Genomic DNA, 15510 nt, shown 5'->3' with positions numbered 1-15510 from the left:
CAAGAGTTGGACTCGAGTGGAATGCGTCTTACAAAGGTTAGTGCTAATTAACTATTATTGTTTATGTTTTGATACTAAAGGCAAAAGAATGTGAAGAATTAACCTATGAATTCTTGTTTTTAGGATTCGTTTATGCAAACTGTGCCTGAAACTGAAACCTGCAATAAATGTCAGGAATTCACAAGGAAGATGAGGCTTCTGAACAACAAGGTAGTTGACCTAGAAGCAAGAGAACAAGAATATCAGAGGGTGATACAGCATTTACAAAAAGGTATCTAAAGTTTCATATACCGTACTTCATCAAAGGAGGGCCTGGAATTCTAGTGCGACTTCAATAGTTCCATGGTTGATTGGTTTGATGTTTTTGTTGGCCAAGTGCAGACGTGGTTTTTGAGTTTAGTGTTTTGAGTCAGCATTGATTTAGGTGATGACCCCTTAAGATCGTTTTGTGTTCAGTGATGCCTTGAGTCTGAAAAGCCTTTTATGTAAAATGATAATATTTTGAAAGTAATAATAGGAAATATTTTTTTTACATTTCAGATCTTAAATTTCAGCCAGAAGAAGAAAGAAGTGAAAGTGATGACGAAATTGATGTTGACAGTGAAGATGAGATGGAGTTTATGAATGTGAGCTACACAAGTATTGAAGTGGAACCAGGAGCAGAGAGTGGAAGTGAGTTTTTTCCAACTCCTAAGAAATCCAAGATGGAATCTGACACAGAAGATGAAGAAGAAAGCGAAAACAAGTAAGTGTGTTTTCCTGTGGGTGGTTGGACCATGTGTGTGTGATTGAGGAGAGACAAAATATGATAAAATTATTGAAGGCTGTTGACATAATTGGTTCACTATTAAGGGGGGTTGGGCTTGACATATTTCTCAAGACTGTTGCTAAGGAAAATGTTTCATGTTTGATTTTAGGACCAGCACAAGTGACAATCTGAGACTGGAGCCAAAGTTTATTGTTTTTCTTAGCTGCTGCTCCTTTTTAAATTCTGCCCAGTATGCAAATCTGATGATCCCTTGGTAGAGGCAGAGGCATTGGGAACGATGGCTAAAGTAAGAACTGTTTGTTCAAACCCCAAGTGCCCAAAGAGAGACAGTACCTGGAATAGCCAGCCCATAATGCCAGGGACAAAGATGCCTGCTGGAAACTTTCTGTTGTGTTTTGCCATTCTTGTTGCTGGTAGCACAGCAAGTAAAGTACTCCAGATGTTTTCCCACATGGGCATTTGCTGTTTTTCTTTGAAAACCTACTTTTTACATCAGAGGGTAGGTATTATTAATAGTGTATTATTACTTTTAAATCACAAATCACTAATAGTATTTCTTGTTTATCAACAGAAAAAGCTGTTTCCTGCAATTTTTCTTCATTGGAAGAAATATCAAAAAAAGTTGTTGGACATGTTGGTGGAGAAGGGGGACCCTGTTGTCATAGGTGGTGATGCAAGGCATGATAGCATGGGCCATAGTGCCAAGTACGGGGCCTATACGATATACTGCTGTTGTTCTGCAGCAATCATTCACTTTGCTCTTGTTCAGGTATGTTGTATGTATTTTTCATATACTGTACACTTAATTGAAAAACCTTATTGTGTTGTAAGAAGGTTAATTAATCAAAACAGTAAATGAGGCTGATATCCTGCATATTCATTTGAATTTTGCTCTTGAAATCTGATTCATGTTAACCAACAAAAAATTGTTGTATATGTAAACACTCCAAATGACTAGGATATAAACTACCTTTCACACTCATTGGTCTCAGCTTTCAACCTGGCAAGTTTTTTAATTAGGTGTATAAAAGCTTGTTGTCTTTTTCAAATATAATGTATACTTTGCCTGTGTTATTTTTTTCTTCCACTTGTGACATTTGAAGTGAGCAATTTTTATTTGATTTTCTTACATAGAGAAATGAAGCTGGAAATAGTCCTGCCATGGAATACATGGGATTCCAGCAATGTATGGACTTTCTTTTGGGTGTAGGCTTGGTAATTGGCACAATAATTACAGATCGCCATACTTCCATCGCAAAGCACATGAGGGAGAGACTCCCGGACATCAAGCATTATTTCGACTTGTGGCATATCAAGAAAAGTAAGAAATATGGAGCACACTGTGTTTATAATATTGCTGATATATAGCCTGGTTCTCACTAGCAACTCAAGTGCAGATAGTACTTTAGGGATGACTGAATGTTTTGTTCTAACTGAATATAAGGGCTAACTATGACAGAGTAGCTGCGCTTGCATTGCAAATGAGAACCAGGCTTAAGTACTCATTTCAACAAGATACCAAAAAACTGTACAGCTCAGGCTGTAACAGTTCAAAGGTAAACATCAAGAGTATTGTTGAGAACATACACAAGTACATGCAGAACATACACAAGTAGGGATATCCAGCATTCATATTCTAACACAAGAGGTGTATAATATAATAATTAGGAAATATGCATATTTTTGAAGCAGCCCATGTATGTGTGCTGTGAGGAGAAATCCAAAACACCATTTGGCTAATCCATATTATTCTCATACTATTCTCTTTATATTAGAAATTGGGAAAGTTCTAAATAAGATAGCCAGACTGAGTGGCTGTGAGGCAGTAAAGGCATGGATACGTCCCTGCGAAAACCATTTTTATTGGAGTGTCACCTCCAGCATTTCAGGAAATGGCAGGCTTATCTGGTCCAAATTCAAGTCGTTCTTAAGTCATATCGTAGATAAGCACGACAACCTTCCAGATCCTTTATTCAAAAAGTGTCACCATGGAGAAATTGAACCAAGGCAGTGGCTATTGCCTGGTAGGTTTACTTTATATGATTTACTCTGCTAATCACTGTTATTTGATTTTTCTGTTATTGAATGTTGACAGAAAATAAATTGTGATGATACTCACTATCCCTTGTTACTAGTAAACAACAGATTTCAACAACTATTATTTCAATAGTTCAATAATATTATTTCAATTTATTTTGCGTACATAGATTCAATGGTATATGACAAACTCAGGACTGCTTTGACTAAGCCATCCCTGGTCAGCGGCATCAAGCAGGCATCACCAATATCACAAACGAGTTGCCTAGAAGGCTTTCATTCAGTTATTAATCATTTTGCACCCAAGATGATTTCCTTCTCATACAGTGGAATGCTAGTGAGGTATTACTGTAGCTTGAATTTATAAGAAAAAAAATTCTGTGTTCTAATGTTGAATTTGTTTTGCACTGAGAAAAATGAGATGTCAAGAATCATGTTAATTGAACATATTGTTTCCCATTTGCTGGGAAAATTAATCATTAGTGATGGTGTTGTTGATAGCTGTAATGCAATGCTATGAAGAAGTTGTTTGCATGGAAGGCCAGTTTTCAGGAAGTCACTGATCAGTGTTGCATTTTGATTGCTGTTGATACTACTTGATGAAAAATGGGATAGAGTAAAAGAGCCTCCAAAAGTAAAACCATAGTGTAATATGGCTTTTTCTTTTTTATAGACACATTCTTGCATCCATTCATTTCAACTATAATGTACAAAGAGAAGTAAAGACCAAAAAAGATGGTAGTGAACAGGTTTCCATTGTCTACCCAAAGTTTAAAAATGGGGAAGCCACTGTGAGGAGTGTAAGAGTAAAACAAAACTTTGGTAAGAATATTATTAATAAATATTAATAGTAATCATACATCATATCTTTTGCATTGTAATACTGACTACTTAGTTGGCTGAGCACTGGACTTCCCCCCCCAAAAAAATGAGGACATAAAGAAACCCTGGCAGTGACCACCCACAGTGCCTACCTATGATACTAAACACCTCTGAAAAGCACCTAGTTTGAACATTTACATAATTATGGAAAAGTGTGCTATATAAATCCATTATCAGTATCAATGACAAGTAACAAGTAAACTAATATCAATCATTGTTTGAAACATCCATTTATCTGTTATTTCCTGCATTTTTGGTGACTACATAAACAAGAAAAATTAATGTGACACAATGCTTAACTTTGCAGAATACGTGGAAGAAATTTATGAGACATGTTTGGAGTCAATGGTAAACAAGAACCTTGGAGATGCTGTGGAAGAGCTGGAAATGTTGACACCAGAGCCAATGAACACCATGCTAGATAAACAAGACCGTGTAGAGGCAATCCGAAAGAGGACAGCAAGAAGGCAAATGGTAGCTGTGGATGTACCTGGCACTCCACTAGGTAAATATTTAAAAAACAAGGGATTTGTTTGCAAGGAAGAATATGGTACCCAAATAGAATTATTGCCATCAATTCTTCAATCATTGACAAACTGCCAAAACATCCAGCTAGGCATGTTGCTAATTCTTTGCAGGGATTAATGTAATTTGTTGTATTTTGACTTTTGTTCTTTAGAAAATGAGGCTATCCCAGAAGAAGTAATAGAAAGACCAGCACCTCGAAAAAAGCCTGAATGCACAGTTTGTGGCCAACCAATGAGAGGCCACAAGAATGTGGCAAACTGTCCAAAAAATCAAAATAATTAGGAATGCAATGCATTTTCTGTCAATAATTTGTGATAGATTAATAAAACGACATGAATAGATGCAATATTTGCTACTTTAGCCTCTTAATAAATTATTATATTGTAAAAAATGATTATTTTGACAGTTGTTTACTTAGGCCATAACCAGCAGAAAAGGATAATTATACCTCAGTACGAGATTCATTAATAATATACTTTTTTCAGGAAATAGGGTCAGTTTAAAATAAATGGTATTCATGTTTTCTCCCATAATAATTCTTTTCCATATTGGACTTGTTTATAAGTTACAACAACATGAAATTAACAAAAGCATATGATTACGTAAAATAAAGAAATTGCTATCCTATCAGTTATCAATCCTCTTCAAATTCAAATCCAATAAAACTTTCATCCTGGTCACTGAATGTACTCCTAATAGCATGATATGCACAGGCTGGCAGGGGAATTCTTTGGGCTCCAAGAAATCTATAAACAAGTTGACAGAATTCCCTGTAGGCCACTGCTCGAAGAAACCTGGAAGTTTACAGAAAAAAAAAAGGAATGTTCATAAATCAAACAAGAAACATAAGAAAGTATTGGCATAATTAACTGCCCAGAAGCAATAATGTTGTAGTCGAAAATATAAAGATACTACTTACTATAAACAAAAGAAAATATGCGGATAGCCTATGTGGAAGAAGCTCAATGCATGGATTATAATTGAAGCAGGGAGGTGATTGAAAAAAGTTTTGTTTTACTTACGTCGACTCCTTCCCAATTTGATTGTATCGACGCTTATCTCTGGTTTTGTATTTAGAAGCGGACTGCTTGAGGGCCCATTTCTCCAGGCAAATTGGGCGAAAACCAGGATGAAGAATTATGCAGTTCGGTGGAGTTTGTGTCTCCTCTAACACACTGTCAGCGTGGCATGCCTCAACACAACCGTCGAGTTCCCTACAACATTTTGCCTCGTAGACGTTTTGTAGCATATCGATATTGCAGTTTCCACAGGAACACCTATGTATTTACAAATAAACAATATATCTCAATAAACTGGTGTTATGTTATTCATAATCAGTAAAAGATCTATTCGAAAGTACGCGACAAGACAACAAGACGACTCACCAGTTGCTGCAAGGATCGACGCCATCTATTCTTTCTTGAAGTTTTTGACGTAGCGCATCCTCGATCTCCTTTTTTCTTTTATATTCTTTCAACCATTCTTCGTCAGCTAGCGGCTCGTTTTCATACGGACCAACGAAGGGAAGATTGTCATCGTCTTCAACTGCATTTGAATCTCGCTCATAATTCTCGTTTTCCTCCTCGTAATTTACCCGCGGCACGTAAATTCCAGGAATATAATTAAACTCGGAATCATCGGAGTCATAACTAGCTAAATCGGATTCAGAGGACTGATTTTCCATGGAATAAAATATAAAAACTATAGAATCGAAGAGTTGCACATAGTGGTTTTCACGTGTGAAGTTGTCAAATCGGCATTCGACTGATCGTTGTTGATGGTTTCGGCGTTTGACAGTTCGAGGGTACCTGTTCTGTCGTCATTTCCGGCCACTCGGACCCAGACCCAAAAGTCCCGGCCAGGGTGGAGCCGAAGAAATATTTAAAAATCTGTTAAATATTCAGAAATGCTCGAAATCAAATTCTGACAACGAAAATGGTTTGTTTGGACCTTGTAGATTACTCCAATTTTTTTTATCATTTCAGGGGTTCCGTTGGAGGGAGGGGGTATGGATAATTCCTGGAATTACGCAATACTAGAAGAAAAGGATGTGCTTTTTCTGATAAAAGTGTACCATATTTCACGCCTGTTTATTTGATGTCTTTGTTTCAGTGCCAATCACAATGAAGAATATTAAATTAGGAAGAATGGTCAACCAGTGTCTACAGCATCAAAAAGGCAAATGCAAAAATAATTATTTCAATAATTATAAACGCCCACTTGTGTCTATATACTATGATATAAACACGCTGGGAGCTGTAGAGCACTTGTCATAGTATATAGACACACGCGCTGTTTTATATTCCTTAATTAGTTAGCCCTATCACGAGGCTTGAGGAATACCGGTTGTTTCACTACCACGCACTTTCGCTACCGTCCTTTTGCTACCACCCAGAGTCCTTTCGCTACCATCATGAAGTCCTTTCGCTACCATTGCAAATTACCAACTTCCAATGGTAGCAAAAGGATTTCATGATGGTAGCGAAAGGACTCTGGGTGGTAGCAAAAGGACTGGCAGCGAAAGTGCGTGGTAGCGAAACAACCAGTTACCAGCTTGAGTTCTTCTACTTTTATATCCTCTTATAAACCTACTACTTTCATCTTTATAACCGAAATGTTTCCTCACTTAATTTTTTATGAAATTAGTTCTCTAGCTTGTAGCACATGAAAACCAGCACAACTTCATACAACTTTACCTAAACGTAAAAATTTAACGTTACCTTGCGCAATAACTAAGAAAATGTCACCATAAAAACGTCATTGTCAAACAAATATCTTTGTTTTGGTTCCCAATGTTGATAATCTACGTAATAATCTTTCAAAGAAAATTGGACTTTTTCGACACATCAGTCCCTACTTAAAAACCACAGAAAGAAACATATTACAACACGGTCATCAAACCTGCTATCATGTATTGCTCTACTCTTTGGTCATCATGTAACAGTAGCTCTATTAATAGGGTTATGCAACAAAAAAGAGCGGCAAGAATTATCTTGAATGTAGATAAATCTTCCCGTTCTATTGACTTGTTCAACGAGCTAAGATGGCTGCCTTTTTACCAAGAATCTTACATCAACAGATGCACCATTGTGTACGATAAGATTAATGGGACCTGTACTCCTTACATCAGTGATCTCTTTGGTTGTGAATGAATCAGCAATTAGCCACAAGAATTTGAATTTTTCAAACCTTTTTTCCTTGTTTTTCAGGAATATTTTCAGACATATTTTCTTCTGTGCTGACATTATTGAAAAAAAAATTACAAAACATTTTTTTTTTTTTTTTTTTAATTTTTTTTTTTTTTATTTTTTTTTTTTTTTTTTTTTTTTTTTTTTACATATTGTAATACAATTTTATTTCACATAGAAAAGAATGTGAATTTTTTTTTTTTTTTTTTTTTTTAAAGTGGAGTTCTAACAACATTTGAAAAGGTATGAGTGTATTTGTGGGGGGTTGGGGGTTGTATACAATTTCTTCAAATGTGAGGGGACTTTGAAAAAATCATCTTTCACAAAAAAAAATATCTCAACCTCCACCCCCCCTCCTTTCCCTAGATAAATAATGACCGGTCCCTAAGTGAACAAGTCTTGTCTGGCATCACGCACTTTGGCACGTTGCAAAGTAGTCTTGGGAATTCTAACTTGGTATTTAGAATTTCATGTTTATTTGTAGTAGTCTTGAGAACAAAAATGTATTAATATAACTTCAGAATTGGCTTGAAGAAACTGCACAAATATAGTACAAAACTCCTGAACGAAATCAGAATGAGCCTCGTTTATGTAACGAACAAAAAGGCATTAATTATTAGCAATGATCTTCGGATACAGAGAATACTGCTTTCAAAAGTTGAAATAAATTAATGTGTAGTTTGTCACAATGAGCCATTACACAATGAGCCATTACAATTAGAATTCTTGAAAATTCTTGCCACCTTTTAATTTACAAGGAATTCCAAATAAATTTGAATTTCTAATTCAGCTCAGTCTTGAATTACAGCAGTCAGCAAAATGGAGCATGCCTAGACATTAATTCTGTCAGGTGATAAGCTAACTCCGCCCCCTCCTAACAACATAGTAACTGATTGACAACTGCCATATGCTTCCTATAGCAGAAGCCCACAAAGGTCTACTGGGTAATGTCCTGTACACCTATCAATCTATGAACATGTCATTTAAATCCATATCTTGGTATTATTGCACAACCTTGAAATTTTGTCAAGCAGAAGACAACAAAAAAAAACAAATGTATTTTATGAGCGGTATACCACAGGTAACCCGCTAATAATTTTATTCAGAAGAGTTCAAGCGTGTTACTTGATTACACATGTGCTCTCTTGCATCAAACTTTGGAGAATAAGGCCTCGTCCCAGAGGAGGTTCCACTAGTATCCCAGAATGCATTGTGTTTGATACTATATTATCACTTTTTCGTGACGTCATCACTTTGGTTTGACCGGCTTAGAGTGCACAACAAGATGGTGGTGTTCAGACTCGGCAAATGCTTTTCAAGATATTTCATTATTGTATGTTCATTGTGTTTCAAAAGATGATTTTTCTGTTTGTGTACAAGGCCTTGAAGGAGTACAAGTCGTTTTAGACTCGTTCACGTCAGTTTTTTGGAGAAATTGAGAGAGAGACGTGTCACTCTTGTTCCAACAACAACGAGTGACAACTCTTCGATTGATTACTTGTTCAATAACGTCCGTAGCCCAGCTCTTATTCGCCTTACTTAAACATTTAGTATAGGAGTAAGTAAGGTTTATTAAATATTTTTGTTTTGTATGAAATGGGCTAAAAATATCACACCTTTTACGAGTGGCGTTTGTGATAGATTCTCGTAAATATACTTCAATTGTGACTGTCCAAAAGACTATAAATCATGGGTCACTTTTGGTCATTTCAAGGTTTTGCTTTTCCTAAATATCTGAATTACACATAATTGTTGCTTAAACTTAAAATACTCAAATATATGAAAAGCAGCATTTACTTGATGTACCATATAAAATCCAATATGACATCTGGTATGACACCGCGTGACAAAGTGAACTCGAGCGATATAACTCTTACAGTTGGCGTAAATCCAAACAAATATGCATGTAGATTAAGAGTATTATTAATAAACAATACAATTTCATGAGGTTTTACCTCGTACAGGTCAGGTAACAGCTGCTACGGAAAGTGCAAGTCGCACACCGCTACACACGAGTAGAAAGCGACGCCATATTGGAAAACGAAACTCGCAAAGTAACTTGGGATACTAGTGTATCCTCCTCTGCCCTCGTCCACACTATGCCGGATAAATTTGAATCCGAATTTTCACACTGAAACCGGAAAAAAAATTTCCGTCCACACTAATACGGCTAGCCGGCGTTTTCAAACTGTTCCACTCTGGAGACCGTATTCGAAAAAATTCGTTTTCGGTGAAGAATTGTTCTGGATTCGCCCGGAATAGTGTGGACGAAATAGAAATTCGGATTCAAATTTATCCGGCATAGTATGGACGTAGCTTAATACTTCAAGGTTTTCCAAATAATATCATAGATCGCTGAGCTTAAAACAATCATTATTTTGCAGTTTTTACCTTGGATTCCGCTAAATGAAACCTCAATGAAACAGTCTGTTTGATGAGGCCGTAAAATTCAATACATCGTACAAAATATAGACAATTTACCGGCAAACATCGCAAAATCTCTAATAAAGCATTAAAGCATAATTCATTTGGGATATTTAAGTTTTTTCAAGCAATAAATCGTTCAACTTGAAGCTAAATTGTTGAGAATGAATCCCGCCAAAACATGGCGACAAGCAACCGAACTTTTTACGGTCAATTCAACTCTAAAATATCGCTCTAAATAAGTGAATTAAACAATAAATCGTTAATATGATAGGTAACTTACCTTTAGGAAGCAGTATGAGCCCATAAAGATCCATATTTGAGGAAGAAAAGGAGCATTTTTAGTCAGAAAATATTCACACACCAACTTTTCTCGTCGACTGCTCCTCTGATACCACGTGCCTGCCTCGTTTACATTTCAACACAAACCAACACCACAGGGGAAGGGAGGGGATTAATTCATTGTTCAAAGAAACTTCGCGTAACTTTTTAACCCTTTTCCCAGTGAAATTAAAATATTTCAAACAAACGATTCCAGTTATCTTTTTCCCAACACAATACAACAATTATACAGCTATATTTATTTTATCCTTATGAGAAACTAAGCTATTTTTAAAAACTAAGTCATTTCCTTCAAATTTTCTTCAAAAGGATTATTTTTACTGGTCATTTTACCGCTTTACCACAATTTCGGGACATTTTTCGCTCACACGAAATACCACATCATTTATTATTTTCTCCACACAACGCTAAGCTCACATATTGATTCTTGCGAAAGGAGGATCACCGGACAACATGCAGAAAACCTTCATAGACTTTTTTTTTTTTTCATTTTATTCCCATTCTCTTTTCAATTGCTTTAGTTCACTATATTCGTTTCAAGTTTTACTTTTCTACTCCATTCATTGCTGTTCTTGTTTTCTGTTTGTTTTGTAGTGTTATTTTCTTCTGTTCTAGAAAAGATTGTTCGCGCTTATTTCGTCATCCAGCATAAACACATAAAGTACCTCAAGTTTTGAAGTTAATTCCGTCTAAGGCCATACCACAGAGAAAAAACCGGTTCTCGTCCGATCACCGAAGTGAAACTCGGTAGGGCCAGCGTAGTACTTGGATAGGTGACCAACTGTGAATAACTGGTGCTGTAGACTTCTTTTCATTTTATTCCCCTTGACTTTTCAATTACTTCATTTCACGTTATTCGTTCAACTTTTAATTTTTACTACTCTACTCACTGCTGTTCTAGTTTTCTGTTTGTTTTTTTAGTGTTGTTTTCATCCGTACTAGAAAAATTTGCAGCCGCTGAAATCGTGATGCAGCATAAAGTAGCATAAGTTGTGCAATCTCTTCTGTCTACGGCCATACCATCGAGAAAAAACCGGTTCTAGTCCGATCACCGAAGTGAAACTCGGTAGGGCCAGCGTAGTACTTGGGAATGACACTGGTGAAAAACGCACTGCGCACGCTCGGAGATGGCGTAGCGTAACTAAGGGCAACTTATATTTTTTGATGCCGGTGTTTTGATTATTTTACAAAATTGCAAAACTTAAGAAAAATACTGAAAACTTAAGGTTGTCCTTTTCGCAATAGCAAGATAATTTCGATTGCGATACACTGCTGATTTATACAAAAAAACTTTTGTTTATACAAAGCAAAAATAATCATTTGAAAATGCCGCCACTCGCGGCCCGACGACGACATCCAGCATGGCTAATTTGCATTTTGGCATTGTCTCAATTTGTCAACAATGTAGGCTCGGTTGGTGATAAAAAATGCGTTTTTTCGACGCAAACTAGAAGAAAGCAGTGCTATGGTCGTGTCAGTCCATGTAACATCAATCTTGAGCAGCAGTAAGGGGGACTCGCGGTCACCATTCGGAATCGCCCGGGAATTACCCGTGTTTACGCACTAGCGTCCCCCGCGGGAATTACCCGTAGGCAGGTATTTTGGTAAAGATATTTGTTGGATATACGATGCATGAATGTAAAGAGTTTGTGAATGGTTTCTGCGTAGAGTGTTTGACTGCAAGGGTGCGCATACCCAAACCCAAGGGTTTCTGGTGTTGTGGTAAGAAAATGCAAATAGAAGACGACACGTCAGCACAGTGTTACGAGTGTGGTAAGAATATTCGTAATGCCGTACCAAATGCTACCAGAGAGCAGTATTACGCCAATGGAGGCCGTAAGAAAACACCTTATAAGAGAATAAAATACTTCCGGGACTGGATGAGTCATATCCAAGGTTATCGACCGGTATATTTAAATAACGAAGTAAAGAAGAAAATCATAGACCATTTAGAAGAGCCAACCCCGCAAAGTCTACGGAAAACGTTGAAAAAATTAAAACTAGGGAAATATTACAAAGCTATTCCCTATCTTTTGTCTGAAATTACCGGTAAGTCTATTCCCGAGGTTTCTGATATGAGCAGAGCCGAGTGGATGTTTTGTCGGATGGATAAGGATATTCCTTATTATCCTGACGTAATTTACGAAATATTTTACAAAATAGACCCCAACCACCCCCTGTTAGGATGGATTCCGAGAAAATAAAAATGCAAAACTGGCGTTTATTTTGCCAGAAACCCCACTGGGGAATGCATCGCGCAGAACACCAAGCTATCCCCAGTGGGGTTTTTTGCATTTTGGGCTTACGGGGCTTATTTCATCCCGCGCCAGAGGCCCTCTAGTACATACACATATATCTTTCTTACGACCCACCAGAGGGTGAACTCCGGACAGCGTCCCGAGACACCCCCTGACTTTTCCAATCGCGAAACCCCCCATCGCGGGGTTGAATCGCACTTTCTATCTTTTCCACCCCTCCCCCCACGGTTGCTGTGAGTGGGGGAGGCTTTTTTTTCCACTCACAGCAACCGGTCCAAATGCGTCTACAGCGAGGCTTGAACTCGGGACTTTAGGCCTCCCCAGCTCCAAAGTCCCACGATCACAAGCGAACGCCAGACACATCTGGACGCTTATGTATGTGAAAATTATTATATTTAATTTGCATATGAACCAGACAGCCGGCGTTCGATATGTAAATAGAATCCTGTCACGATGTTTACTGAGCAAGCTTTCTTTGAAGCTCTTCTTTTGCTTCTTGGTAGATCTTTTTGCGAGATTCCTCGGAAAGATCTTTTACGACTGTTTTTTTATTCCTTATGTCCGACTTTAATTTTTCGTATTTGTCTTCTTCGGCCAGAATAAGCGAAAATTCTACGTCGTCTATCTTTCTGTCACGCAAAGCCTTTGAGACAAGATCGGTAATTGTATTTACTTTAGCCCTTGACAGAGCTATTGTCGTGTCATGCTTGGATATTTTGCTTGACAACTGTTTCATAATACCCGTAGCAACAGCCGAGATAATACCACAGGCTGCCCCAACGCCGGCCAAAGGAACTCCAACAATTATTCCCGGCCCAGTAAGCGAAGTAGCAACGCCGGAGCCCGTTAACACAACAGATATGGACCCTGAAGTTATCGCAATCTTACGTAGCGTACTCCGGGCTCTGACGTATTTCTTCCTAACTTTTTCGTAGTGTTTTGCCTGCCCTTCCAAGTAAGCCAGGATTAAATTTGCTTTATTGAGCCTGAAGTTTTCGGCATTCATTTCGTTAGGTTCCGTTATTGGTGCCGTAGTGTGATAATTGGGAACATCTGGGTACAACTGAGGTGCTGATGGTATAACATCCATTATATATACTAATGTACGACGCTTTTGGGAATGATATTGAGGAGCAGCCACATCACGACAACAGGGATTACTGGAATTGGAGGGCCTTCAGGAAGATGTTTCCGAATGCCGACCCTAGTAAGTTCGAAAGAAGACCCGATGGGATTTACTTTAACGGCTCCAGGATGTACAGCAATGAGGATTTTAAACCTACGCCTCAGCTGAAGCATCCTAAGCCTAAACCCGTGCAAGGTTGGTCAAAGGAATTATTGCTTGGTACCAGTACTTATCCGATACCCGCAGTTACGTTTAATGAACATCCAAGCTTGGACCTAACGTTGAACATGCGGATCTCTAACAACCATTCCTTTCCGTTAAAGGTGCGAGATATCTTCAAAAACGTTCCCATTGTTCATACCACCGCTAAGGAATCTCATGAATGGTTAAGTGGTCCTAACATGCGTTATTGGCCGAAGCAACTAAACTTTGCGGTTTGGTGTGCCACTAGCGGCTGTGGTGTAAGTGCAAACTTGATGAAGAATTCAATATTTATGTTTCATTTTCACTTCACGGTTAGAAGAATACTGCATGAAATGGGTGTTTTTGCGCTGCCAGGAGATGCCACGTTTTATCCAAGAGATAATAAATACAACGTTCCAGCCTATAACAGGCTTTGTAAGGAGTTCGGTGTTGTAGGGAAGGATTTTAGATGCACTGTCGGTGCTAACAATGGCTTGGGGCATATTTGGGCTTATTGGGGGATTGGTGGACACGAGCTAAGTGATAAGGAAGTTCATGCATTGAATCTACGATGGAACACTGGGTATCATAAAGAAACTCACGACAGTAGCACCTTCTTTGAACCAAATGCCAAGACCACTAAGGAAGTCAGAGACGGACCTCTGTTCAAAGACGAGGGTGGTAAGTATGCAGGGGCCAATCCACTGATTATTAAGATTACCAACGACGAGCAAACGAAGCAATATCTTAATTTCATACCCCCAGAAGGTAAAGGACTAACTAGAGCCGGCCTTGCCCGTTTGAACCGCAGCATAGAAGCTTACGTGTATTCTATCCTTGGAGCTCAGGTAAATACCCGATCAAATATAATTGGAAATACCGGCGCCGCAGAAGAGACGCGAGCCGAAGCCTTGGTCTTATTCGAAAGTTCGATCTTGGAGGGCGACATTAGCAAGGGCGTACAGCGTTACCAACTAGCTATACAAAATTCTAAGGCGAGGTTGGACTATGCAGTAGCCCCGGGTTGTTGGTTAATGCCTAGTAATTTATCTATAAATACTGGTTCTGTAGTAGGATACAACAACAAACTTCAACGAGCTACTAAGGATATGAAGTTTGGGGTGAACGACGTGAACTCTGACATGACCAAGGGCATTCCTCACTTCGTAGAGAAGCCAAAAAAGGTACACGAAACGAAGCTACCCGTAGTTAAGGAACCATCAAAGAAGGTCCTGCCAACCATACCCGAGGAATATGACCATAACCTACTAAAGGCCGGCGTAGCAGTTGCAAGCATTGGTCTGAGCTATTATATATGGCGATGAACAACCCCTACGTAGCTGGAGTAGATTGTGTCTATACGACTTACACAGGCGAGAAAAAATACACCCAGGCATCTTGGGTTGATGTCACGGGGATGTCTGTGGACCTGAACTACTCAGGAAAGAAGTTAATCCTTTGTAGTATTTGCATTGGCACGAGCAGCCACGCCAACGTGGGCTTTAGGTTCCTGGATGAGAATGGCGTACTGCAGCCTATGAGAAATAAGACAAACAACAGGGAGCCTGCGCATTTCTCCGTAGAGCCCAACCCCCAGAGCGCCGAAAATCTATCGGTTTGGACTTTCCACATGGTCGCCGATTGCCATGGGAAGGTAAAGCTGCAGATGCGTGTAGACGACACCGGGAGCGTTTGCGTAAATAGTATAGAAAATCAGTGAGATACAGCCTATAATCACGCAACCATTAGCACTTTAACGGTGGTGAGCCTTTA

General features: G+C 38.5%; 2 protein-coding genes, 1 long non-coding RNA gene and 1 pseudogene across 4 annotated transcripts in view; 2 read left to right on the top strand and 2 right to left on the bottom strand.

The window, feature by feature from the left end:
- Positions 1-10203, bottom strand: part of LOC148908305 (uncharacterized) — a 188228-nt gene extending 178025 nt beyond the window's left edge. For both annotated transcript variants that reach the window (XR_016120630.1, XR_016120631.1), the window contains exon 1: positions 10112-10203. This is a non-coding gene — a long non-coding RNA (uncharacterized LOC148908305). The remainder of the gene's footprint in view (positions 1-10111) is intronic.
- Positions 1066-4498, top strand: LOC148908306 (uncharacterized). The gene is made up of 8 exons (XM_089035174.1): positions 1066-1268; positions 1341-1538; positions 1904-2090; positions 2545-2793; positions 2977-3148; positions 3480-3628; positions 3996-4193; positions 4368-4498. Exons 1-8 carry the CDS (start codon positions 1122-1124, stop codon positions 4496-4498), a joined length of 1431 nt encoding a protein of 476 aa, XP_088891300.1. The 5' UTR covers positions 1066-1121.
- LOC116296353 (uncharacterized) lies at positions 4565-6589 on the bottom strand. Its single transcript, XM_031704362.2, has 3 exons — positions 5602-6589; positions 5239-5493; positions 4565-5010 (listed from the first exon to the last, which is right to left on the bottom strand). The coding sequence occupies exons 1-3, from the start codon at positions 5898-5900 to the stop codon at positions 4851-4853; spliced, it is 714 nt and encodes a 237-aa protein (XP_031560222.1). The 5' UTR covers positions 5901-6589; the 3' UTR covers positions 4565-4850.
- A 654-nt stretch (positions 10204-10857) lies between the features above and the next one.
- Positions 10858-10976, top strand: LOC148908304 (5S ribosomal RNA; annotated as a pseudogene).
- The last annotated feature ends 4534 nt before the right edge of the window (positions 10977-15510 follow it).

This window comes from Actinia tenebrosa, unplaced genomic scaffold (genome assembly GCF_029948245.1).
Source record: "Actinia tenebrosa isolate PJP-AT-01 unplaced genomic scaffold, QUT_ActTen_1.0 PGA_scaffold3__52_contigs__length_22856419, whole genome shotgun sequence".
Classification (NCBI taxonomy): Eukaryota; Metazoa; Cnidaria; class Anthozoa; order Actiniaria; family Actiniidae; genus Actinia; species Actinia tenebrosa.
The sequence above is the reverse complement of the archived record's forward strand: the minus strand, read 5'-3'. Positions and strand labels throughout refer to the sequence as shown.

Excerpts from the sequence above, each read along its gene's own strand:
- LOC148908306 (XM_089035174.1), top strand. The coding sequence starts at position 1,122 with ATGCCAGGGACAAAGATGCCTGCTGGAAACTTTCTGTTGTGTTTTGCC. Across the intron at positions 1,269-1,340 it reads CCTACTTTTTACATCAGAGG|AAAAAGCTGTTTCCTGCAAT; the intron begins GTAGGTATTATT and ends GTTTATCAACAG. Across the intron at positions 4,194-4,367 it reads TGTACCTGGCACTCCACTAG|AAAATGAGGCTATCCCAGAA; the intron begins GTAAATATTTAA and ends TTTGTTCTTTAG.
- LOC116296353 (XM_031704362.2), bottom strand. The coding sequence starts at position 5,900 with ATGGAAAATCAGTCCTCTGAATCCGATTTAGCTAGTTATGACTCCGAT. Across the intron at positions 5,494-5,601 it reads GTCGATCCTTGCAGCAACTG|GTGTTCCTGTGGAAACTGCA; the intron begins GTGAGTCGTCTT and ends GTAAATACATAG. Across the intron at positions 5,011-5,238 it reads CAAATTGGGAAGGAGTCGAC|GTTTCTTCGAGCAGTGGCCT; the intron begins GTAAGTAAAACA and ends GTAAACTTCCAG.